Source organism: Rattus norvegicus, chromosome 1 (genome assembly GCF_036323735.1).
Source record: "Rattus norvegicus strain BN/NHsdMcwi chromosome 1, GRCr8, whole genome shotgun sequence".
Taxonomy (NCBI): Eukaryota; Metazoa; Chordata; class Mammalia; order Rodentia; family Muridae; genus Rattus; species Rattus norvegicus.
In genome coordinates, this window is record NC_086019.1 from 153,173,720 (window position 1) to 153,200,511 (window position 26,792).

A 26,792-nucleotide genomic window follows, 5' to 3' on the forward strand; every position below is an offset into this window, starting at 1 on the left:
CCCCAGAAAATCCCTACCAAGAAGGAAACATTGGCATAAATGCCAGAGGAAGTGAGATGAACTGTGTGGGCTGCCAATTAGAAAGATATTTCAGGAGAGCGGATGGGAGCCAAGTCCTAGAGGTGGGAACATTTTTGGCTCTGTGTTGCTGGAGCGAGACAAGTGAAGGATGAGAAGCAGAGGAGAAGTCAAGTCAGAGACCAGCAGGACCCTTGTTGCCAGCAGAAGGGTGATAGCTACAAGAGTGGGGGAGCCTGGAGGGTTTAGGTGGTAGATGCCATCATCTGTCTTACACAGGATTATTTTGACTGCAGCACTGAGAATAATGAATGGATAATGTTGGTCAGATAACAACTTGACAGCATCCAGGGTAATCTAACAGGTAAATCTCTAGGCAGGTTTCTGAGAGCATTTCTAGAATGGGTTAGCCTAGGTGGTGAGACCCACCCTGGTCCCAGAGATGCCATTCCATGGCCAGGGTGAATGAAAGTAACAAAGGAAGCTGAACACCAGTGTCCATTTCTTTCTGCTTCGTTCTGACTGTGACAGCTGTTCAAAGATCCTGGGCTGTGATACGCCCACCACTGATTTGTGACCCAAAATAAGACCTCTCTTTCTTAAGCTGCCTTCATCAGACATTTAATTACAACAACAGGAAAAGTAATGTAGAAATGATGGCAAAGGGGGTAGCCAACGGCCTGTGGAGCCTAAGTTTTACTGTGACTGTGATAAGTATCTTACCCACAATTCTGTCTGTGAGGAAGACACACTGCAGTGGTCGGAAACACAAAGGGAATGTGAAAGACTATTACCCCAAATGAATGGAAGAGCAGGCCCAGAGCCTGATTGACAAAACAACGTCTTCATTTCACAAGGACAGATCCCTCCAGCTCCATCCTCTGCTCCTCTGCCTACTGGGGCCACAATCCCATCCCATCCCCAGTCTCCCGGGTCCTCCTCTGCCTGACATGATGCCTGCATCCCACATGGGAGGCCCTCCCATGATGCCAACGATGGGCCCTCCTCCTCCTGAGATGATACCTGTGGGACCAGCTTCCTGGGATGAGACTTCCCATGGGAGGACACATAACCATGATGCCCGGGGTCTCCAACGATGAGACCTCCCGCCCACCCTGGAATGACCCGCCCAGACAGATAAAGCAGAAGCACTCCATCGTTTTGTACTCTTGTTGCTTCACCAGGAGATCTTGGTGCTAAGACTGTTATTAGATGCATGACAAGGAACTTGCCTTCCTAACAGAAAGAATGCTGCTGGAGGGAGAAGTGATACAAAAAAAAGTGTGGTTTTCACTTATATTGTGAAATGTGAAAATAAAATCGTCAGCTCTTAGAAAAAATGAAAGAAAGAAAGAAAGGAAGGAAGGAAGAAGGAAAGAAAGAAAGGAAGGAAGAAAGACAGAAAAAAGAAAGAAATGATGGTGAAGAATGGTAGGACAGAGAGCATTCTAATAACTCAAAAGAAAGGCACTGGTGTGGACCAGGGTAGCAGCAATAGAGGTCCTGAGGATCGGCTGCATTGCAGATGTGTTATCTAGATGTGCTCAAGGTGCAAGTGGCTGACTCTTCTGATAGGATATGGAACTTTATGGAACGTTGGCTTCCCCTCTATGCACAGAGTGCTTCCTACCACAACCCTAATCCCCTCCTCATAATCTCCTTCTCTTGTGTCCCACAGGCTCCAGGCTCTTGTCAGAAACCAAGAATTAAGGTCACACAGGATGTGGGAATGGTTTCCAACATTACTCAGGAGAATGGCTTTAAATGTTATAAATATTTGCCAGTGTTTTAACTGTACGAGTTGAATGTTATGCTAACAATGTAACAGAGAAAAACACATAGGGAAAGAACATCTTCACAGAGCAAACTCTCAAAGCAAAATGGTCAAGCATTTTAAGCATGTGAGAACCAAGAGAATCTCTGCCAGCATCCCAACAAGTGAGGTAATTCAGTACCAGGGAAAGAAGGCAATGGAGTAAGAGATAAACCTGCTATTAAACCAGTACTCTCAGAGAGAGGGGGTGGGCATGGATAAACTGGAAAAGCATGGAAAATTAATTAAAATAGAAACCAAAGGGCCAACAACGTGGTGGGAGAGAACTGACTCTTTGAAGTGGTCCTCTAATTAAAACAAACAGAAAAAAGGCAAGAGGAAATGCATCCTGTATATTAATAAAATATATGATACATAAGACACAAACAACCTATACTTATATTTAAAATAAAACCAAGAATGCTACTTTAAAAGCAGCACAAATGTAAAAGAAAGGAAATGTATTTTCAAAGTCGAGATACAGAAACCAGATATATATAACTCCGTTGTATATTTCATAGGAGGTAAACTACAAAACTAAGGAAATGGGAAATGACAATATTCTAGAAAACAATGGCTATAGATTTTTCAAAAAAAAATCACAACTCCTGTGAGGGTGAAAAATGCAAACACTTAGAAAGGAAACTCTTTAGAGATACAAGAGAACAGCTTAGATGTCTCTTTGGGACACCTAACAGAAGAAAATAAAGAAACCTCAATTCAATGATGAGCAAAAATTACCTTAGAACCAAGAATCAACAACATGATACTAATACACTTAAGCAGTAGAAAGAATAACCCTACCTAAAAGATAGAGACCTTGTCCAAAGAATCATCACAGAAGACATTAGAGAGACAGCAAAAAGCAGGTAAGTCAGAAATACAGGTGAATAAGAAGGAATGGAGTGTCAGAACCATGTGACAAACTCACATTCCATTTAACGTCACTATAAATCTGTCATATGATGCCTAGGCATCCAGAAATCAGCAATGCCTGTAGAGTTGGGAAGTCGTTTCTGGGAACAATCAGGCAGGCTGAGTGCTCCCTGTGCTATTTCTGCCTCAAATGAGTAACATTTATTCCCCTTACCCATAATGCATCATCTGCCACATGTGTCTGGATTTTCGTTTAGATTATCAGCCCTGGTCACCTCTGCAATCCCCATCGCCTTCCACATAGAATGTTCTCAACAACAATTAACAAAGGAATGGAAGAATTATTAAGAGGCCCTGTGTCGTGGGAGAGTTCAAAATTGTATTTAGTAAATGCAAGAGAAAAAAAAGTCAATGAATTACTTTTCGGTGATCTTCCCCCCATTCCCACTTCGCTCAAACTTGTCCAGCAGGCTGCCGCTTGTCACTTTAGCAGGAGAGATAGATTGCCTATCACGGTGTTTCTTGGCCGACGAGATCTCTAAAATAAATAACAAATGCGAGTAACAAGTGACTTTCTCTTCAGTCCTCAAACACCTAAATGGGTAGCTAAGTACGCATAAATTCTGATGGTTTTTACCAAGACATGGTTTCATGTAAGGTGTGCTCTTTTATTTAAATATCTCTTGTCCTATTAAGACAGGGTGTGCCCTAGAGTCCACCTCATGCATTTGTGCTATTTATCAGGACCTGGTCAAACAACGGAGATGCAGCCACCAAACAGGTAGTAGTGTGAGAGGCTGAAAGTTATGGGGTTAGAGCAAGGTACAGAGTTCCAGGAATAAAAGGTGTTTATAAGAAATAATAATAGTATTATTGGTGGCTATTGATGAATGTGGTTTGAATGTGACGGTCCCCAAAGACTCATGTATTTCAACACTTGGTCCCCAGTGGATCACCCTGTTTGAGAAGGTTAAGGAGCCTTTAAGACGATAGGACATTGCTTGTGTGGCGGGGAGAAATCACTGAAGGTGAGCCTTGAGGTTTTACAGGCGGGCTCTACTTTCCCTTCACTCTCTGCTTCCTGACTCCAGATGCAATGACCCCACTGGTCTCTCAGGAGACCTGGAACCCAACCATAAGCCAGCATAAACCTGTCCTTCCTTACGTTGCTTCTTGTCAGATTTTTTTTTCATAACAACCAGGAAAGTAACTAATACATTAACCTTATTTACCTTGGTATTTATTCACTTATATTTGCATATAAGTTGCTAAGCAACACTCCCTAGAGTGTAAGAGTTAAGAATAATAGACTATACCCACAAACCATTGGCCTACCCCAGGCTCCTTCTTCTTTGTCTGACTGGTCTTTCAACTTGCTCTTCCTTGGTCTGTTCTCTCCACCTTCCTCTCCAAAGACCTCCACGGGTGGTTTGTTCTCCGTCTCTTTGTGCTCAATCCTAAGAATGAATCAAGATGTTTGTCCTCTGCCCTGGTCCTGAACCAAGAGTGACTGTGTGAACTCTCAATTCTGGGAAACAACCCACCATCTCTCTGATTTCACAACAAACATACTTCTTTCAAGGGGGTGAAATATTCACCTTGCTAAATATGTAGCATGAACTCTCTTGGAAGCCAAATCTGAGTCTGCCAAGACCTCATACCCTTGTACCATGGGCCCCCAAAAGAGCTTGATATAAAGAAATTGCTTGAACACTTCAATTTAGATTCCGCCCCACTTTGGTTTCAGTTTGAGTTCTTCTGTTTGTTTTACATCCATGAGAGATACCTGTCAGCTTAAAGTCACAAAATCATAACCTGGTTATTGTACCATGCAATAATGACTTCTCTGCTTCTTCCTCCTTCCATTTCCCCATTCTCTCCCTTCCTTAAAAAGAAGAAGAAGAAGAAGAAGAAGAAGAAGAAGAAGAAGAAGAAGAAGAAGAAGAAGAAGAAGAAGAAGAAGAAGAAGAAGAAGAAGAAGCAGCAGCAGAAGAAGAAGAAGCAGAAGAAGAAGAAGCAGCAGCAGAAGAAGAAGAAGAAGAAGAAGAAGAAGAAGAAGAAGAAGAAGAAGAAGAAGAAGAAGAAGAAGAAGAAGAAGAAGCAGAAGCAGCAGCAGAAGAAGAAGAAGAAGAAGAAGAAGAAGAAGAAGAAGAAGAAGAAGAAGAAGAAGAAGAAGAAGAAGAAGCAGAAGCAGCAGCAGCAGAAGAAGAAGAAGAAGAAGAAGAAGAAGAAGAAGAAGAAGAAGAAGAAGAAGAAGAAGAAGAAGAAGAAGAAGAAGAAGAAGAAGAAGAAGAAGAAGAAGAAGAAGAAGCAGCTGCTGCAGAGGGACGGTTTGGGAAGTGGTGTCCGGCTGGTGTGGATAGTTGAAGGGTTTCTTCAGTTTCAGTGTGAGCTCAGGGCACTCCTACTGGAGTGGGAGTGTGTGCCTTTCAGTAAATTCAAGGACCAAACTTCACAGAAATAGACTCTACCATTTGTTTTGAGTATTCAACTCTTCATCCCCATTCCAATATGCTCATATAGGATTCTTTAATTACCTCTTGGAATGCTTCAATCAAAAAACTATCCGTTGAAGGAATCAGAGAAAGGACTGGAAGAGCTTGAAGGGGCTCGAGACCCCATATGTACAACAATGCCAAGCAACCAGAGCTTCCAGGGACTAAGCCACTACCTAAAGACTATACATGGACTGACCCTGGACTCTGACCTCATAGGTAGCAATGAATATCCTAGTAAGAGCACCAGTGGAAGGGGAAGCCCTGGGTCCTGCTAAGACTGAACCCCCAGTGAACTAGATTGTTGGGGGGAGGGCGGTAATGGGGGGAGGATGAGGAGGGGAACACCCATAGAGAAGGGGAGGGGGAGGGGCTAGGGGGATGTTGGCCCAGAAACTGGGAAAGGAAATAACATTCGAAATGTAAATAAGAAATACTCAAGTTAATAAAGAAAAAAAGGAAAAAAAACTATCAAAAAAGGTTTACATAAGGTGGCTCAATGGGTAAAGGCACTTGCCTCCAAGCCTGATGAACCTGCGCGAGTTCAATCCCTGGGGCTCACATGGGGGAATGAAAGAGCCGACTCCTGTAAGTTGTCCCCTGGCCTGCACACATTTCACAGCGGTATGCCCATATCCACACACACAGATATATGCACAAATTAATTAACCAGTGCAAAACAAAGAGGACCGATAAATGTAGCTTCCCAGACAATGAAATCAAAATTATTTTGACTCCATTGGTTTATTTTTCAGGAGCAAACTTGCCATTTCTTTCTGTCCTAGACATTCACCAGCTCTGTGGGCATTTTATCTACTAGGTCAGACTAATCTCTGAGTTCACTCTGATTCTTCTGAGCACGTGTCAACCAGCAATCCTAAGGGGAAGGGGGAGGGGTTGTTCCAAATCTAAACACAATAGGAGATCAGAGACATAAAATATTTGAGAAAAACATTACTCTATGAAGTTGGCTGTTGCCATCAAAGTTTCTTCCCCCTGATCTGAATGCCGGTCAATGGTATGGCAATGGAGATTAGAAACACAGGGGCTGGAGACGTGGCTCAGTGGCTAAGATCTCAAACTGCTCTGCCAAAGGACCCAAGTTCAAGTCAAATCACCCAAGTTAGGCAACTCCCAACTATATGTAACTCCGACCTTTGGAGAACCTGACACCTCTGGCCTCCCAGGGCACCAGTACTCATGTGCGTTAAACACACAGAGTTAAAAATAATAAAATAAATATTTTAAAAGAATAAGACTGTCAGAGCATACTGGGCAGTGGTAACACATGCCTTTAATTTTTTAATTGCATTTTCATTTGCATTTTAAATGTTATCCCATGTCCTGGTTTCCCCTCCAGAAACCTGCTATCCCACACCCCTTCTCCCTGCTTCAATGAGGGTGCTCCCTCACCCATCCACCCACCCACTCCCTCCCACCTCCCCTACACTGAGACATCGAGCCTTGACAGGACCAAGGGCTTCTCCCTCCCACAGATACCTGACAAGGCCAACCTCTGCTACCTATGCGGATGGAGCCATAGGTCCATTCCTGTGTTCTCTTAGGATCTGTGATTTCATCCCTGAGAGCTCTGGGGGGTCTGGTTGGTTGATATTGTTGTTCTTATGGGGTTGCAAACCCCTTCAGCTACTTCAGTCCTTTCTCTAACTCCTCCACTGGGGACCCTGTTCTCAGTTCAATGGTTGGCTGCAAGCATCCACCTCTGTGTTTGTAAGACTCTGGCAGAGCCTCTCAGCAGACTGCTCTATCAGGCTCCTGTCAACAAGCACATGCCTTTAATCCCAGTACTCTGGAGGTAGAGGTGGTTGATTTCTCTGAGTTCCAGGCCTGCCTGGTCTACAAAGTGAGTTCTAGGCCAGCCAGGACTACAGAGTAAAACCCTGCCTATGAATGAATGAATGAATGAATGAATGAATGAATGAATGAATGAATGAACAAACGAACGTGAGAACACAACACACAGTGACAGTGTATGAGTAAGAGCCAAACAAGAAACAAAACGCAAGCCTCCAGGGCTCTTCTTTCAATGTTCTTGCTAACACACTATTTTATTTCATTTGCTTAAAATAAAAAAAAGAATTAAACTAATTTACACCTCTATAAAATGAAGAAAATTGCAAGTTGTATATTATACAATTATAATGAAGACTGACTATAATACTGAGAAATTTCCTAATCGTTGAGCACCTGTTCCAAAGAGCAGCTACTATTGCTACTGTTACAATTACTATTGCCAGCAGCAGCCTTCAAGAACACCCACCATCCTCTTGAGGATACAATGTGTTTGGTCATAGTAGTCAGTGCTTAGACTGGACGTTTTGCTGGGAGCTGAAGGAAAAAGGCTAGGGTGGAGGCAGTGGAAGAAAACAGAGGAAACCTAGCAACAGAGTTTTTTTTTTTTTTTTGGGTTCTTTTTTTCGGAGCTGGGGACCGAACCCAGGGCCTTGCGCTTCCTAGGTAAGCGCTCTACCACTGAGCTAAATCCCCAGCCCCGCAACAGAGTTTTACAAATGTTGCAGAAACTAAGATGAGCGGCATGTAGGGCCAGGATAACTTGGGTTCGTCTTTCTAAAACTTAAGCATAGAAAATATATGCAATAAACTTCTGGTCCGTGCTTATACAGAGACGGTAAAGAGGGAGAAGAAGAAAGGGGGTGAGAGAAACAGAGATGGAGGCAGGAAAGGGGAGAGAAGAGCAGAAATTAGTTTTGGAAACAAATATGCCCCAATAAGCAAGGCCAACTGGATCAACCCAGAGAATAAGACACTCACCTTGGAAAGGCCAGTGCGCTGTTGGGACGCTTTCCAAAGGACTCTCTGCTAGACAGCACTGAGTCCATGGTGCCAGGCCTCTGGAGGACAGAGACAGAGATTATGCCTGAGCTGTGACCCAGGGCAGACCAAGACACTGCAGGCTGCCTCCAAGACAATGCTACCAGTGTGGTTTGTATTTGTTCGGTGTTTAAAATCCAGCAATGAGTGGCCTCCAGTTCACCTGGGAAGCTGAAACTCAGTCCCACAAATGCTGCCTTCCCCCAAGTCATCTACTCTTTTTGAAAATGTCCCTAAGAGTTGAAGCTTCTTTTAGACATCTTTGGAAAATGAGCAAATGTCCAGAAACTCAGATGAGTACAGCTCTGGTTCCACTCTTGGCCCACAGGGCCTTAAAAATAGGCAGCTCGGCTTGTGTCCCCCTGGGCACTGCTAGCCGCTGTGTGGCCTCAGGCACTAAGTTCACAGGGGTAACAATTGGCGCTGCCTTGTAGGATTTTAATGGGGTACTCCATGGACCTGTGTTCAAGAGCAGGCAGCCAAGAGTTATTGTAGTTATCACTTGATATAATAACCATATTATTACCATGGATTAATATGTATAGTTATTTGTGAATGCTATAGCCTATAAAAGACTTTAAAGAAAATTCTAAAAGAAGGGATTTTTTTAATCATTAAAATATGCACATAAGTGTCCCAGAGGACTATTTTATGGGACCATACTAAGGTTTAAATTATAGGACGTCTGCTGGTCAAACTACCACTCCCCACCACATTTCACAGTGTCTGCAGAGTAAATGAGATGTTGAGGAGCTCTGATTAGCCTAGAGTTCCAGGAAGAGATTCACCCAGACTGTCAAGCCAGCTGCCCTGCAGCCTGACTTCTCAGCTCCATAACACACTGTGTGCACGGTGCCCCTTGATCCTAACCAGAGGGACACAGCGTAACAACTTCATTAGCCAAACTCTCTGTCATACAATATATTCCCAAGGCTGGTTCTTTTGCAGAGTTTAAATGTTACACTTTAGAGTTCAGTGCACCAGATAAAACATCAGTTCCTCTTTGAATAGTGTTTAAAATTCAGCAGAGTCCTCCAGTTAGAGAGAAACCAGCCAGGTGCTGGGGCCTTTCTTGTGAATTTGCAGATTCTGCCTTGTGTTCTCACAGTTTCTGTTTTCCACACACTGGTTCAGCATCCCTCTTAGCAATCCTGCTTAAAATAAGATTGCGTGGAAGACTCCAAGGAGCCTCCGTATACAGGGCCCCATCTCCCCAATCCCCACTGCACAAGTCCATAGAGGGAGACATGAACATCTGCACCATTTTCACAGTCTTTTCATTAAAAGAAAATATCAAGCTTTTGCTATATGGGATTTTGTGATGATTAAAGTAATTCCTGTCATTGTGATTAGTACCTAGCGGTGTACAAAAGGGACATTGATCACTGCATGAATGCTACTCATTATTCCTTTGCCTCTTTAAATTCTATGCTATCTAACTTATGAGAACGTCATGCCAGCTACTTAATGGTTAATTAACAGTGATGGTGACACCCATGAAGTTTATTTTATGGCACTGTAAATTAGAAGCTAAAACCGGTGAAGCTCAGCAGTTAAGAGCACTGGCTGTTCTTCCAGAGGACCTGGGTTGGAGTCCCACTGCCTGCTACACAGGGGCTCACAACTGTCTGTTAACTCCATTCTCAGGGGATCTGGCGCCTTCTTCTCTTAACACACGTGCACAGACAAATGTGGGCAAAATACATTCATAAAAAAAGAAAGAAAGAAAGAAAGAAAGAAAGAAAGAAAGAAAGAAAGAAAGAAAGGAAGGAAGGAAGAAAGGAAGGAAGAAAGAAAGAAAGAAAGAAAGTGAAAGAAAAAACCTTCAAAGTTCATTTGCATGACTTGGATTAGGGTTTGTTGCAAACTTCCTTAAGATGAACTAGCACAAGCTACAAACACTGAGTGTTGGGGAACTCTAGGCTTGAATTCTTGTGCTAGCTTTATCAATCCACTTGGGCTTCACAATATGACCTCTCTACACCTCCACATTCTGCACAGAAAATCAGGATGACGATCCTACAATGCTGCTTTTGTAGTATTTTGGGATTAAATTGATAATGCATGTAGGAGAGCTTTGTCAGCAATAAGGTTCTATGAAACGTCCAGAACTATTAATTTCTATTGATCTTTCCATTCCTTGATTAGCACTGATTCAAACTTTGGGTGTCAAGGAATTGGTCATCTATAGTCATGCAGCTCCACGCACTCAGGAAAACTGTCACTTAAAGTATGTGAACAACACTTTCCTTTTTTTTTTTTTTTTCTTTTCCTAATGGTATTTTGGGAGGCAGAGAGGGTGGTTTGAAACAGGGTCTCCTGGCTGTCCTGGAACTCACTGTATTGACCAGGCTGGCCTCAAACTCAGAGATTGCCTACCTCACAAGTGCTGGGATTAAAGGCAGGTGACACCATGCCTGTTCCGAATAGACTTTAGTGACAGCACGCCCATTCAGAGCCACTGATTGTAAAGAGAGGTTATGTGATAACTACGTTTAATTATCAACTTACTGCTTGTTACTTACTATGCGTTATTACTATTAATTTATTATCTAGAATTTTTGGTTGACAATTCTTGTGAAGGACTGTAATTCAGATTGTCCTGTGGGCACATCTGTGGGGGACTATCTCGATTGCCTTTGTTGATGTCAAAAGATGCAATTGACAGGGACAAGCACCACTCCCTAATTTTGGTGCCCTGACTCCCCCAGAGTGCAGACTGTGCGTGTGGTCGGATTAACTGTTTTAAATTCCTGCCACCTTACATGCCTGCTACGCCAGACTGTAACCTGAAGTTCGAGCTAATCTAAACCCTTTTCAGTTGCTTTTTGTCAGGCAGCAACAGAAATGAAACCAGGGAAGTTAGAAGATGAAAACAATTTACATTTGCAAGGGCTTTAGTCAAGGTGCCGCTCCCGTCCACCGAAGAGAGGAAGTCCTTATAAAATCTCATCTTCACTTTGTTGTCTCTGATCGAAAGGACCCCAATTCCTTTGAATGTGAACTCCACATTTTGTTTGATGGAAATGGATCTCGATAAAAAAAGTAATGTCTCTCTCACACAGCCCTCTATTGTATCCCTGTTAAATGGACCCTCCAGGGATATCATGACAAAATTAAGTGGGACAACTGGAATATCACCTGGAGAAGAAAAAGAGTGGGAGAAAGGAGATTTTACTAGAGATACATAATAAAGATTATGATAAAGACATTTGTGTACACTTTTAATTACCTGATTAATATTAAAAACAGGATTATCCATACTTACCCCTTATACTTGTAATATTGGGACAGAAAACACAACGTTCAATGATACATGCACACTCTCAACTAAAAGTATATTTTGTTCATAATAAAAAAATTGTCGAAAAGGGCGGCACAGATCTTCCTGGTTGCTGCCCCCGCGGAGAGCTCATAAGCAACACCCCACGAGCAAACTTGAGCCTGGGGACCACAGGTAAGACAAACCTTCCTGCTCCAAGCGACCTGCCTGGTGAACTCAAGACACAGGCCCACAGGAACAGCTGAAGACCTGTAGATACGAAAAACTACACGCCCGAAAGCAGAACTCTCTGTTCCCATAACTGGCTGAAAGAAAACAGGAAAACAGGTCTACAGCACTCCTGACACACAGGCTTATAGGACAGCCTAGCCACTGTCAGAAATAGCAGAACAAAGTAACACTAGAGGTAATCTGATGGTGAGAGGCAAGCACAGGAACCCAAGAAACAGAAACCAAGACTACATGGCATCATCGGGGCCCAATTCTCCCACCAAAGCAAACACGGAATATCCAAACACACCAGAAAAGCAAGATCTAGTTTCAAAATCATATTTGATCATGATACTGGAGGACTTCAAGAAAGACATGAAGAACTCCCTTAGAGAAACACAGGAAAATATAAATAAACAAGTAGAAGCCTACAGAGAGGAAATCACAAAAATCCCTGAAAGAATTCCAGGAAAACACAATCAAACAGTTGAAGGAATTAAAAATGGAAATAGAAGCAATCAAGAAAGAACACATGGAAACAACCCTGGATATAGAAAACCAAAAGAAGAGACAAGGAGCCATAGATACAAGCTTCACCAACAGAATACAAGAGATAGAAGAGAGAATCTCAGGAGCAGAAAATTCCATAGAAATCATTGACTCAACTGTCAAAGATAATGTAAAGCAGAAAAAGCTACTGGTCCAAAACATACAGGAAATTCAGGACTCAATGAGAAGATCAAATCTAAGGATAATAGGTATAGAAGAGAGTGAAGACTCCCAGCTCAAAGGACCAGTAAATATCTTCAACAAAATCATAGAAGAAAACTTTCCTAACCTAAAGAAAGAGATACCCATAAGCATACAAGAAGCCTACAGAACTCCAAATAGATTGGACCAGAAAAGAAATTCCTCCTGTCACATAATAGTCAAAACACCAAATGAACAAAATAAAGAAAGAATATTAAAAGCAGTAAGGGAAAAAGGTCAAGTAACATATAAAGGCAGACCTATCAGAATCACACCAGACTTTTCGCCAGAGACTATGAAAGCCAGAAGATCCTGGACAGATCATACAGACCCTAAGAGAACACAAATGCCAGCCCAGGTTACTGTACCCTGCAAAACTCTCAATTAACATAGATGGAGAAATGTCCCGCGCGCGACTTTCCGCCGGCAAGAAGCACGCGGACATTTAGAAATCCTTGCTATGAACAAACTGTATTTTAATCTTAAAGAGAAGCGCCCGCCGCGCCAACATGGCCCGCTTATAAACCCCTAGTGCGGCGCATCCACACCTGATTGGTTGTTTACCCATGATCTCATAAGGCACGCCCCGGAGTGGGCAAAGACCTGGCACGAAGGCACTCTTCCACATGTGCACAGTTAATTTCCAGAAAGGAAGCCGGCTGGCGCGGCGAAGGCTGGCGCCATCTTGTAATGGCGGAGGCTATCCTGGCCTTCCACGTGGGGCACAGTGGAAGCCAGCACCATCTAGTGGTGGCGAATGTTATTGCGGCCCTCTACAGAGAAACCAAGATATGCCATGACAAAACCAAATTTACACAATATCTTTCTACAAACCCAGCACTACAAAGGATAATAAATGGTAAAGCCCAACATAAGGAGGCAAGCTACACCCTAGAAAAGCAAGAAACTAATCATCTTGGCAACAAAACAAGGAGAAGAAAAGCACACAAACATAACCTCACATCCAAATATGAATATAACAGGAACCAATAATCACTATTCCTTAATATCTCTCAACATCAATGGCCTCAAATCCCCAATAAAAAGACATAGATTAACAAACTGGATACACAACGAGTACCCTGCATTCTGCTGCCTACAGGAAACACACCTCAGAGACAAAGACAGACACTACCTCAGAGTGAAAGGCTGGAAATCAACTTTCCAAGCAAATGGTCGGAAGAAGCAAGCTGGAGTAGCCATTCTAATATCAAATAAAATCAATTTTCAACTAAAAGTCATCAAAAAAGATAAGGAAGGACACTTCATATTCATCAAAAGAAAAATCCACCAAGATGAACTCTCAATCCTAAATATCTATGCCCCAAATACAAGGGAACCTACATACATAAAAGAAACCTTACTAAAGCTCAAAACGCACATTGCACCTCACACAATAATAGTAGGAGATTTCAACACCCCACTCTCATCAATGGACAGATCATGGAAACAGAAATTAAACAGAGACGTAGACAGACTAAGAGAAGTCATGAGCCAAATGGACTTAACAGATATTTATAGAACATTCTATCCTAAAGCAAAAGGATATACCTTCTTCTCAGCTCCTCATGGTACTTTCTCCAAAATTGACCATATAATTGGTCAAAAAACGGGCCTCAACAGGTACAGAAAGATAGAAATAATCCCATGCGTGCTATCAGACCACCACAGCCTAAAGCTGGTCTTCAATAACAATAAGGGAAGAATGCCCACATATATGTGGAAGTTGAACAATGCTCTACTCAACAATAACCTGGTCAAGGAAGAAATAAAGTAAGAAATTAAAGACTTCTTAGAATTTAATGAAAATGAAGGTACAACATACCCAAACTTATAGGACACAATGAAAGCTGTGCTAAGGGGAAAACTCATAGCTATGAGTGCCTGCAGAAAGAAACAGGAGAGAGCATATGTCAGCAGCTTGACAGCACACCTAAAAGCTCTAGAACAAAAAGAAGCAAATACACCCAGGAGGAGTAGAAGGCAGGAAATAATCAAACTCAGAGCTGAAATCTTCCAAGTAGAAACAAAAAGGACCATAGAAAGAATCAACAGAACCAAAAGTTGGTTCTTTGAGAAAATCAACAAGATAGATAAACCCTTAGCCAGACTAATGAGAGGACACAGAGAGTGCGTCCAAATTAACAAAATCAGAAATGAAAAGGGAGACATAACTACAGATTCAGAGGAAATTCAAAAAATCATCAGATCTTACTATAAAAGCCTATATTCAGCAATACTTGAAAATCTTCAGGAAATGGACAATTTCCTAGACAGATACCAGGTATCGAAGTTAAATCAGGAACAGATAAACCAGTTAAACAACCCCATAACTCCTAAGGAAATAGAAGCAGTCATTAAAGGTCTCCCAACCAAAAAGAGCCCAGGTCCAGACGGGTTTAGTGCAGAATTCTATCAGACCTTCATAGAAGACCTCATACCAATATTATCCAAACTATTCCACAAAATTGAAACAGATGGAGCACTACCAAATCCCTTCTATGAAGCCACAATTACTCTTACACAAAGACCCAACAAAGAAAAAGAACTTCAGATCAATTTCCCTTATGAATATTGACGCAAAAATACTCAATAAAATTCTGGCAAACCGAATCCAAGAGCACATCAAAACAATCTTCCACCATGATCAAGTAGGCTTCATCCCAGACATGCAGGGATGGTTTAATATACGGAAAACCATCAACGTGATCCATTATATAAACAAACTGAAAGAACAGAACCACATGATCATTTCATTAGATGCTGAGAAAGCATTTGACAAAATTCAACACCCCTTCATGATAAAAGTCCTGGAAAGAATAGGAATTCAAGGCCCATACCTAAACATAATAAAAGCTATATACAGCAAACCAGTTGCTAACATTAAACTAAATGGAGAGAAACTTGAAGCAATCCCACTAAAATCAGGGACTAGACAAGGCTGCCCACTCTCTCCCTACTTAATCAATATGGTTCTTGAAGTTCTAGCCAGAGCAATCAGACAACAAAAGGAGGTCAAGGGGATACAGATCGGAAAAGAAGAAGTCAAAATATCACTATTTGCAGATGATATGATAGTATATTTAAGTGATCCCAAAAGTTCCACCAAAGAACTACTAAAGCTGATAAACAACTTCAGCAAAGTGGCTGGGTACAAAATTAACTCAAACAAATCAGTAGCCTTCCTCTACTCAAAGGATAAATAGGCTGAGAAAGAAATTAGGGAAATGACACCCTTCATAACAGTCCCAAATAATATAAAATACCTCAGTGTGACTTTAACCAAGCAAATGGAAGATCTGTATGACAAGAACTTCAAGTCTCTGAAGGAAGAAATTGAAAATCTCAGAATATGGAAAGACCTCCCATGCTCATGGATTGGCAAGATTAATACAGTAAAAATGGCCATTTTACCAAAAGCAATTTACAGATTCAATGCAATCCCCATCAAAATTCCAATTCAATTCTTCATAGAGTTAGAAAGAACAATTTGAAAATTCATTTGGAATAACAAAATACCCAGGATAGCTAAAACTATACGCAACAATAAAACAACTTCTGGGGGAATCACCGTCTCTGGCCTCAAACAGTATTACAGATCAATAGTGATAAAAAAAACTATATGGTATTGGTACAGAGACAGGCAGATAGATCAGTGGAATAGAATTGAAGACCCAGAAATGAACCCACACACCTATGGTCACTTGTGTTGACAAAGGAGCCAATGGAAAAAAGATAGCATTTTCAACAAATGGTGCTGGTTCAACTGGAGGTCAGCATGTAGAAGAATGCAAATCGATCCATTCTTATCACCCTGTACAAAGCTTAAGTCCAAGTGGATCAAGGACTTCCACATCAAACCAGATACACTCAAACTAATAGAAGAAAAAGTGGGAAAGAGTCTCGAACACATGGGCACTGGGGAAATTTTCCTGAACAGAACACCAATGGCTTATGCTCTAAGATCAAGAACAGACAAATGGGACCTCATAAAACTAAAAAGGTTCTGTAAGGCAAAGGACACTGTCATTAGCGCAAAATAGCAACCAACAGATTGGGTAAAAAATCTTTACCAATCCTACATCTGATAGAGGGCTAGTATCCAAAATATACAAAGAACTCACAAAGTTAAACTCCAATAACCCTATTGAAAACTGGAGTACAGAACTAAACAAAGAATTCACAGCTGAGGAATATTGATGGCTGAGAAGCACGTAACGAAATGTTCACCATCCTTAGTCATCAGGGAAATACAAATCAAACAACCCTGAGATTCCACCTCACACCAGTGAGAATGGTAAGATCAAAAACTCAGGTGACAGCAAATGCTGGCGAGGATGTGGAGAAAGAGGAACACTCCTCCATTGTTGGTGGGATTGCAGACTGGTAAAACCACTCTGGAAATCAGTCTGGAGGTTCCTCAGAAAATTGGACATTCCACTACCTGAGGACCCAGCTATACCTCTTTTCAGCATATACCCAAAAGATGCTCTAACATAAAACAAAGACACATGGTCCACTATGTTCATAACAGCCTTATTTATAATAGCCAGATGCTGGAAAAAACCCAGATGCCCTTCAACAGAGGAATGGATACAGAAAATGTGGCACATCTACACAATGGAATATTACTCAGCTATCAAAACAATGACTTTATGAAATTCATAGCCAAATGGATGGAACTGGAAAATATCATCCTGAGTGAGGTAACCCAATCACAGAAAAACACACATGGTATGCACTCATTGATAAGTGGATATTAGCCCAAATGCTCGAATTATCCAAGATGCAATGCACGGACCACATGAAACTCAAAAAAGTGACCAACATGTGGATGCTTCACTCCTTCTTAAAATGGGAAACAAAAATATCCATAGGACAGGATAGGGAGGCAAAGTTTAGAGCAGAGACTGAACGTCCATTCAAAGCCTGCCCCACATGTGGCCCATACATATACAGACACCAAAACTAGATAAGACGGATGAAGCTAAGAAGTGCATGCTGTCAGGAACCCAATATAGATCTCTCCTGAGAGACACAGCCAGAACATGAAAAATACAGAAGCAAATGTTTAGCAGCAAACCACTGATCTGAGAACGGGACCCCAGTTGGAGGAGTTAAAGAAAGGATTGAAAGAGCTGAAGGGGCTTGCAACCCCATAAGAACAATGTCAACCAACCAGAGTTTCCAGGGACTAAACCACTACCCAAAGACTATACATGGATGTACCCTGGGCTCCAACTTCATATGTAGCAGTGAATAGTCTTGTTGGGGCACCAGTGGAAGGGGAAGCCCTTGGTCCTGCCAAGGTTGGACCCCCAGTGTAGGGGATTGTTGTAGGAGGGGCGTTAAGGAGGGTGGATGGGGAGGGGAACACCCTTATAGAAGGGAAGGGGTAGGGGTTAGAGGGCTGATGGACAGGAAACCTGGAAGGGGAATAACATTTGAAGTGTAAATAAGAAATACCCAATTTTAAAAAATGGAAAAATTAATTAATTAATTAGAAAATAATTGTCTATGTAAATCGTCTAACAAGGATTTTATTTTCTCTAGGGAATGGAGCAGTGCTGAACTGCTTCTATTCTATTTGTAGTTTTCTGAGATCTTCAGCTCCCTAGTATTTCAGAATACTCTGCCGCAGTGTTTAAGAATGTCTCCTAGCTATCATACCATCTTTAGATAATTACAAATACAGTAAACACTAAATGTTTGAAAAGATAGACATCTTCACTGGAAGTTATCTTTTGTAAAACTAAGTCTTACACAAGGAATCAACGAATTCGAAATGCAGAAAGGTTTCCTTCCCCAAGGAGCTCATAAATGACAAGCAAATGAACAAGGTTGCATCATCCTTGATAGGAAGCAGGGATCTGTTTGACTGGAACTGGTGTAGGAGATGTGAAAGGTCCACGGGGCAGAAAAAAGTCAACAGCAAAGAGATGACTGTGACAAATAGCAGTAACAAATTCCACTGGCAGAGGAGCAAGACCCAGAGACAATGCTCCAAGAATTCTCTCAACATGAATTACTTTCAAAAGCTTGTTTACTGCTGAATGTTAAGAATTAGCAGCAGTCCTACCAGATGTGACCTTCACTACATCAGCCTAGTCTCCTTCACAGTAAACAGTGGTTCTCTAATATCTCTCTCTCTCTCTCTCTCTCTCTCTCTCTCTCTCTCTCTCTCTCTCTCTCTCCTTTCTCTTCTCTTCTCTTCTTCCCTTCTCTTCTCTTCTTCTCTCTCCTCTTCCTTCCCCTCCCCTCCCCTCTCCCTTCTCTCTCCCTGCCCCCTCTTCTTCTCTTTAATGTTTCTTAAAGTAGAAGGTCAGCTTGCCTGCTTTCCCATTGCATCTCTGCATAAAGTCTTCCAGTCCACTTATGTCAGGGAAGACATTTTCTCTCACAATGGATGAGCCAGTGGACAGTTGCAAGTCTCTCCTCTTCTAACCTATCAGGGTTTTCTCTTATACCTGTGACATGATTCTCCAACTTCCTCCTTGGTCTACTTGCTGGTTTCCTTCTTCTTTTACTCCTTATACCAAGGGGTTTGGGCCATTGTTTTGATGTTCGTGTATTTATTGATTTGGGAGGGTTGGTTTTCCCACAGGATTCTATCTTTGCTACTTCTTTATATCCTCTACTAGGTAAACTCCCTCCCACCTAGATCTGTGTTCTCTGAGTCTTTTCTAAGGCCTGGGATTATCTCTCTCTAAAGATCCCTAGGAGAATGCCAGAGCTTGTTATATTACCCGTCACATGAGCACTCACTGCTCTCCAAACAAGACATCTGAGTAACTCTACATAGCTTTCCCCATTCTTACCTAGTCCCATCAGATCTCGCCTGAACTGCCTCCTGTTCCTTCCACACTGATTCTGTCTCCCCAAGAGCTTTTGTCTTATTTCACCAACTTGCAGTAACCCAAATGGCTCTATCTAAACTAAAAATTGAATTAGTTGCAAAATGTACTGCTACAAACCTGTCAGCTGTTCCCATAGGATTAATCCTAACACCCTTATCGTGTGAGTGGGCTTTACCTATTACTTTTCCATAATTACGTCCCCCCAATTCACTACAGTCAACAGACATGCCCAGGCTGTTCCCAATGGGGTTCACTCTGTTTTGAAATCTTGATGTGTTCATACAATTCCTGAGATATTGTTTCACAGTTTCTCTATTGATAAAGCCTCCCCCGATGGAGACAGACATGTTTTCCTATGCATCATATCGGATCTAATTCCTGGAATAAGGCTGCTTTTTTTGCAGTACTTAATCCTGAGTTTCACTAAAAGTTTCAAAGTAAGAGCCACAGCTTACTGGCACTGAAAACTACTCTACAGAGTTCGATTTCCTAGTTAGTTAATAATGAATAATTTTAACTCCAAATCTAAGATGTAGTAGACAGTTTGTTCTTTTGAACTACTTAATTCTGATATTTTTTAAATATTTATTTAATGTATATGAGCATCCTGTTGCTGACACACCAGAAGAAGGCACCAGGGATTCAGTTAGAGATGGTTGTGAACCATCATGTGGTTGCTGGAAATTAAACTCATGACCTCTGGAAGAGCAGACAGTGCTCTTAACCACCAAGCCATCTGTCCAGCCCAATTCTGATATTTCTACACCCTATAAAAAATGAGTTGTAGATCTAAAGAACTTTTAAAGATTATGATACAAGATCCAAAGTGAAGAATAAACTCAATTCTAGAGCAAATGTATTCTTTAACAGAAATCCACTTTACCCCTATTTCCTTTCATACCGTTTCATGAGTCATAAAATTTTAGGTGATTGAATTTTCTTCAAACCTACCATATTGAATAAATGCAAAGTAAATTTTAAGCATACTTTGTTGGCATTTGTTTTCCAGCCCATCTTTTGTTTGCTTGTTTGGTGGCTTTGGTGTTTTGAGGCACAGCTTTACTCTGTTGACTCAGCCAGCCTGGAGCTCACTGTATAGCTCAGAGTGGCCCCAGATTTGTGGCAATCCTCCTGCCTCAAGAGCAGGGATTCCGCGGAGAAAGAGGAACACTCCTCCATCGTTGGTGGGATTGCAGACTGGTACAACCATTCTGGAAATCAGTCTGGAGGTTCCTCAGAAAATTGGACATTGAACTGCCTGAGGATCCAGCTATACCTCTCTTGGGCATATACCCAAAAGATGCCCCAACATATAAAAAAGACACGTGCTCCACTATGTTCATCGCAGCCTTATTTATAATAGCCAGAAGCTGGAAAGAACCCAGATGCCCTTCAACAGAGGAATGGATACAGAAAATGTGGTACATCTACACAATGGAATATTACTCAGCTATCAAAAACAATGACTTTATGAAATTCATAGGCAAATGGTCAGAACTGGAAAATATCTTGAGTGAGGTAACCCAATCACAGAAAAACACACATGGTATGCACTCATTGATAAGTGGCTATTAGCCCAAATGCTTGAATTACCCTAGATGCCTAGAACAAATGAAACTCAAGACGGATGATCAAAATGTGAATGCTTCACTCCTTCTTTAAAAGGGGAACAAGAATACCCTTGGCAGGGAATAGAGAGGCAAAGATTAAAACAGACACAGAAGGAACACCCATTCAGAGCCTGCCCCACATGTGGCCCATGCATATACAGCCATCCAATTAGACAAGATGGATGAAGCTAAGAAGTGCAGGCCGACAGGAGCCGGATGTAGATCTCTCCCGAGAGACACAGCCAGAATACAGCAAACACAGAGGCGTATGCCAGCAGCAAACCACTGAATTGAGAATAGGACCCCCGTTGAAGGAATCAGAGAAAGGACTGGAAGAGCTTGAAGGGGCTCGAGACCCCATATGTACAACAATGCCAAGCAACCAGAGCTTCCAGGGACTAAGCCACTACCCAAAGACTATACATGGACTGACCCTGGACTCTGACCTCATAGGTAGCAATGAATATCCTAGTAAGAGCACCAGTGGAAGGGGAAGCCCTGGGTCCTGCTAGGACTGAACCCCCAGTGAACTAGATTGTTGGGGGGAGGGAGGATGGGGAGGGGAACACCCATAAAGAAGGGGGATGTTTGCCCGGAAACCGGGAAAGGGAATAACACTCGAAATGTATATAAGAAATACTCAAGTTAATTAAAAAAAAAATCATGAAAAAAGCGTCAAAAAAAAAAAAAAAAAGCAGGGATTCCAGGTGTGTCTGGACACCTGGCTTGCTTTCTTCTTTTCATAGAGAGTTAGGCTGAAAATGAATTTTCTGGAGAATTAGCTTAGAGGAAAGTTACAGACTTTCTACTACTGCTGCCAAGGATAGACCATTTCTCTTTAGCCACAACTGAAGACTGAAGAACACTAGGAGGAACACAGTCCTTGGGAGCTGAGCCTTCCACAGTGGACAACCAGCACAGCAGGATCGGTGAAAGCCACACACTGAGACTGGATGTAAGTATGTAAATACAACATGGTTCACTTTGATTTGTTTCCACCATAGCACTAGAGCCCTCGATAAATGGAAGGCAAGAAGGAAAAGGAAAGGAAATTTAAGAAAAGGAAAGGAAGAAAGGAATTATGGAAGGACTGTTTTAGGGTATAAAAACTATAAGTTAATATAAATTAAGTGCAATTTAATTATATACATGATAGAGACATTATTCTTTTTCACAGCAAACTGAACAAAGTTTCTTTCTCTCATTACCCAGAGAATCTAAATTAGATTTCTCTACTTTATAGACACTTTTAATTTCTTAGACTCTGAAACATGAGTATAAGCCTGTAGAACTCGGTTGCACAGTTTTAAATGAACTTGCTGTTTCCATGACTCTTAAGTTATTAGTGTTTAAAATGGATTCCACAGACTGGTAGAATGACTCATTGAGTAAGGGCATGTGCCACCAAGCCCTGAGGACCTGAATTCAATCCCTAGGATCTACATGGTAGGAAGGCTATGATTCCCATAGATTGTTATCTGACCTCCCACATGTATCCTGTGACACAAAATACAAACACACACACACACACACACAATGAAGCGTAAGTCTCTCAATATGGTGCTGACAAAGTTTTGCCCTCTCCATTTGTCCAAATAGGCCAATACATTTCTGGAAAAATCTCAACTGTAAAATGATTTACCAGGAGAAAATACTTTGTTTTGTTTGAGTCCATGGGTCTGCACTAACTTCTCTGACATGATAAACACGGGCCTCTGCACAAGAACAAACTTCTTGTTTCCCATCTCAAGCTGCTGCCTCGTGAAAGTGAACGTTCCAAGTCCAGAAATCTGCACTCCCTGAAAGGACAAAAGGAGACAAAAGAATAATGCACACAATTCCATTAAAGGAACAGAGTTTGATAATCATCCAATTGCCAAAAAGAAACTGAAGATTCAAGCCTTAGGCTTAAAAATCCAGTAATCTCTGTGAGGCCTTGGAGATAAATGTACTATTTCTATGAAAATGTTTATGGGTACCATAGCTTTTAAAAATTGATATCAAATCTATACGACATAAATTCAATCATTTCCAATTTACTGAAGTCTTGGTTTTCTTATTCTCTCAGATTTTATGTCCTCCATTTAAAGTCAGAAAACTCACTAGTGGGAGAGGCAGTGGATGAATGAATGAGCAAGTACAGTCAGATGTGACAATGTCATAATGAAGAACAGTCAGATGTGACAATGTCATAATGAAGTACAGTCAGATGTGACAATGTCATAATGAAGTACAGTCAGATGTGACAATGTCATAATGAAGTACAGTCAGATGTGACAATGTCATAATGAAGTACAGTCAGATGTGACAATGTCATAATGAAGTACAGTCAGATGTGACAATGTCATAATGAAGTACAGTCAGATGTGACAATGTCATAATGAAGAACAGTCAGATGTGACAATGTCATAATGAAGTACAGTCAGATGTGACAATGTCATATGAAGTACAGTCAGATGTGAAATGTCATAATGAAGAACAGTCAGATGTGACAATATCATAATGAAGAACAGTCAGATGTGACAATGTCATAATGAAGTACAGTCAGATGTGACAATGTCATAATGAAGTACAGTCAGATGTGACAATGTCATAATGAAAAGTCAGATATGACAATGTCATAATGAAAAGTCAGATATGACAATGTCATAATGAAGTACAGTCAGATGTGACAATGTCATAATGAAGCACAGTCAGATGTGACAATGTCATAATGAAGTACAGTCAGATGTGACAATGTCATAATGAAGTACAATCAGATGTGACAATGTCATAATGAAGTACGGTCAGATGTGACAATGTCATAATGAAGAACAGTCAGATGTAACAATGTCATAATGAAGAACAGTCAGATGTGACAATGTCATAATGAAGAACAGTCAGATGTGACAATGTCATAATGAAGTACGGTCAGATGTGACAATGTCATAATGAAGAACAGTATCTCATGTGTTAACTAATGAAATTGGGTACGTAGATAAGATGAAATAGAATCAGACAAACCAGCATCCAAGGTATCACCTGCAATGTAATCTTGAACAATGAGTAAAAGCAAATACCTCTTGACCTCAAGGTCTCTGATATGCAATGCCCTAAAGATATTATGCGCCAATGGTTACGAACTCAAATCTATAAAAGCAGAAAAATATCCAGGGAGTGAAAGGAACCAGCTGGAGTATATAATGGCCAGGATATGCGTACATCTTTTATGCAAAGGGGAGAACCAAAAGGGCTACAGCCATGGTCACATGCAAAACCATTAAACCTGTTAATTTTTTCAAGAAAATAGGGAGGAAAAAAAGCTTTACAAATAGTCTGCCAATTTTAAAAGGTGATAAATAATTCAAATTCCCAAACCAGACAAAATAAGTTTGAAGAGTTCATTCAGCCATTGGCTGTCATAGTTAGGACATGTGAGTAGGGTATAAAAGTTCTACAACCTCCTAACTGCCTCCAAGCTACTCCCAAAAATCTCTGCATAGTTCTATAGCATTTAAACTCAAGACTGAACTCGAAGAAACAGTCTAATCATAGGAGTTTCTCTAGCTAAATTCACTTCCTGTATTTATACATTACAGTTACAAGTTATTCCCAGAAAAATGGCAAAACAAGAGGTGTTATATCCTTCCACATCCATGCCAGGAACTATCAGCCACAAACAGACCTCATCAAGCTTCTTTACATAAACCCAGACTGAGCAACCTGTGCTCTCAGTATCACTAATAAAGAAAGGTTTACAAATGCATTGTCTAAGGATAATATCCAGCTTGCCACAAATCCTACATGTATCAAAAAATAAAGATAGGAATAAAAGTAAAGGAGTGGCAACCTACACTACTCCCAGCAAAATTATTCAAGCCTGCATAAGAAATAGCTCTCAGACTACTGTGTTGAAATTAGAGTGTAACGCCTACCTTGTGCATAGTTAGCTGCCGTTCCACAAAATCTGAAACATTTCCCCAGATAGTAGAGACTTCTGAAATTCAAACAAAAATGAAAACAATTTATGTGAGCAACCATGTAATAGTATTTAAGCCTCGTAAACAAAAGTGTAAATATGAAATGAATTAAATGGTAGTAACTTCTAATTCATACAGAACAGAATATGAAAGCATTCCTCCAAATTAACTTTCCTATTAACTAAAGGTTATGCCTATAAGTTCCAAAGATATTGTTTTAATTGCAATAATAATAGGGCCTGGAATGTGACTAAGTGAGCAGTGCTCACCTAGTGTGTATGAGGTCCTAGCTTCAAACCTCAGTACTCCAACAAAAGGGGGTGTTGTGTGACTTGGTGGTAAAACAGGCATGAGTCCCTGTGCTCAATCTTAGTACTGTTGAAATAATAATAATAATAATAATAATAATAATAATAATAATAATAATGTAAAGAAAATCTCTCCATAATAAAAGGAAATTAGTCATGCTTCATTTTATCTAATACATGGAGTATTAATCACCTAAAATCTAGTTGATTTTTCCTTAGTGAGTACATTCACGACCATTCTAAAGTGTTCACTCTGGACCACCTAGATTAACATGAACATGAACTCTTACACTGTCCTATAACACAGGAACAAAGTCAAGGGCCATTGAGACATGAAAAGGCTGCCTACTCTGTACATAAACTGTCCCTACTCATCTGTTTTTGCTAAATTCTTTTTTTTTTTTTGCGAAATTCTTAAATAACACTTTCCATGTCTATGTGTCACTGTTAGACTCCTGCTGTCCCCTCTCTCCATTGCTATTGCTCTGTGGGCTTCCTGTGCATCCCAATTCTCATATGATATGTTCTGGAAACAAATAAACTTATATATATATATATATCTACAGTAATAACTTGTAAAAAAAACTATCAAGGTCCTAAGACCATTTTTAATAATTATATAGACATCATAATTCTATTTTGATTTGAAGGCTTTCTGTATTTATTTTCTTATACTCAATTTAGTTCTTCTTCCCCTAACCTCCAAAAACTAGCAAAAACAAAAAACAAACAAATGAACAAAATCAATTACCAATACTACATACAATGTTGACATGTGAAATGAATATGTAGTCTAGATACGAGTAGCACTTAACAATTTAGAAAATTATGCCTCACCATGCTAAGTCTAAACATATATTTTTGGTGATAATTCCCAATTAGGAACTTTTCACAAATCAAGAAGGCTTGATTTTAATTAAAAGAAAAGAAAAAAGTCTTTTGATCATTTCTAACGACTACAACTTGGGGACATGTTTGAAACTAGCCACAAATGGCAATTCTTCTCCAACAATGCAAACATTATTCTTCTCTTAGTGGTTTAAACTACTAACTGAAGCAGGAAAATTAGAGCCTTTGATTCTGACATATCAGGGTTATGAAATACTTTTTACTAATAATGTGGCAGGAAACAGGAAGATTTGCTGAACAGGAAGCAGCAGTTTTTCTCATGACCATCTTGGAACCAGTTTAAAGATGGAAACTCATGACCAGTGATCAAACAAGTGTGAACACAAGACACACTGTGAGCCGGTAGTGTGTGGTCTTTACAAATCTTGCCTTTCCTCCACCATGCCCCATCGTAAGGAAGTCACACACACCCCCTGCTCCATACCCAATAGCCCAAAGAATTCAACCCCTTGTTGCTAAGAATTAACAAAGTTTATCAAAGGCCAGCAGCGATGTTGCATGTCTTTAATCCCAGCACTTGAGAGACAGTGGCAGGTGGATTGCTGTGAGCATGATCTACATAGAACGTTCCAGTACAGCCATGGCTACTTAGTGAACCCTGACTCAAGGAAGTGGGGCTGGGGAGAAGGTGGTCTGTCAATCAATCCCAAGTATGTACTGAGTTAAAAACTCTCATTGTCAACATAAATGTCATTAACTCACTAACAAACATCTCACCCTTCTAATTTACATGGAGAAATTTCAGGATTGTGATGGCAAAACTGATAAACAGTTTATGACCACATAAAACATAGCTAATATTTCAGGAAAATTATCTGTACCAAAGAGGAAATGATTTAACCAGGGCCAGG

At 40.8% G+C, this 26,792-nt stretch overlaps 1 protein-coding gene across 2 annotated transcripts in view; it reads right to left on the reverse strand.

Annotated features, from left to right (window-relative positions):
- Positions 1-26,792, reverse strand: part of Ccdc81 (coiled-coil domain containing 81) — a 51,555-nt gene that overhangs the window by 21,688 nt on the left and 3,075 nt on the right. For both annotated transcript variants that reach the window (NM_001014021.1, XM_039113100.2), the window contains exons 2-7: positions 24,680-24,741; positions 22,408-22,564; positions 10,940-11,196; positions 7,996-8,075; positions 4,043-4,164; positions 3,128-3,245 (exon numbers count right to left, since the gene is read on the reverse strand). In NM_001014021.1, the coding sequence (NP_001014043.1) occupies positions 3,128-3,245; positions 4,043-4,164; positions 7,996-8,075; positions 10,940-11,196; positions 22,408-22,564; positions 24,680-24,741 (796 nt within the window). The remainder of the gene's footprint in view (positions 1-3,127; positions 3,246-4,042; positions 4,165-7,995; positions 8,076-10,939; positions 11,197-22,407; positions 22,565-24,679; positions 24,742-26,792) is intronic.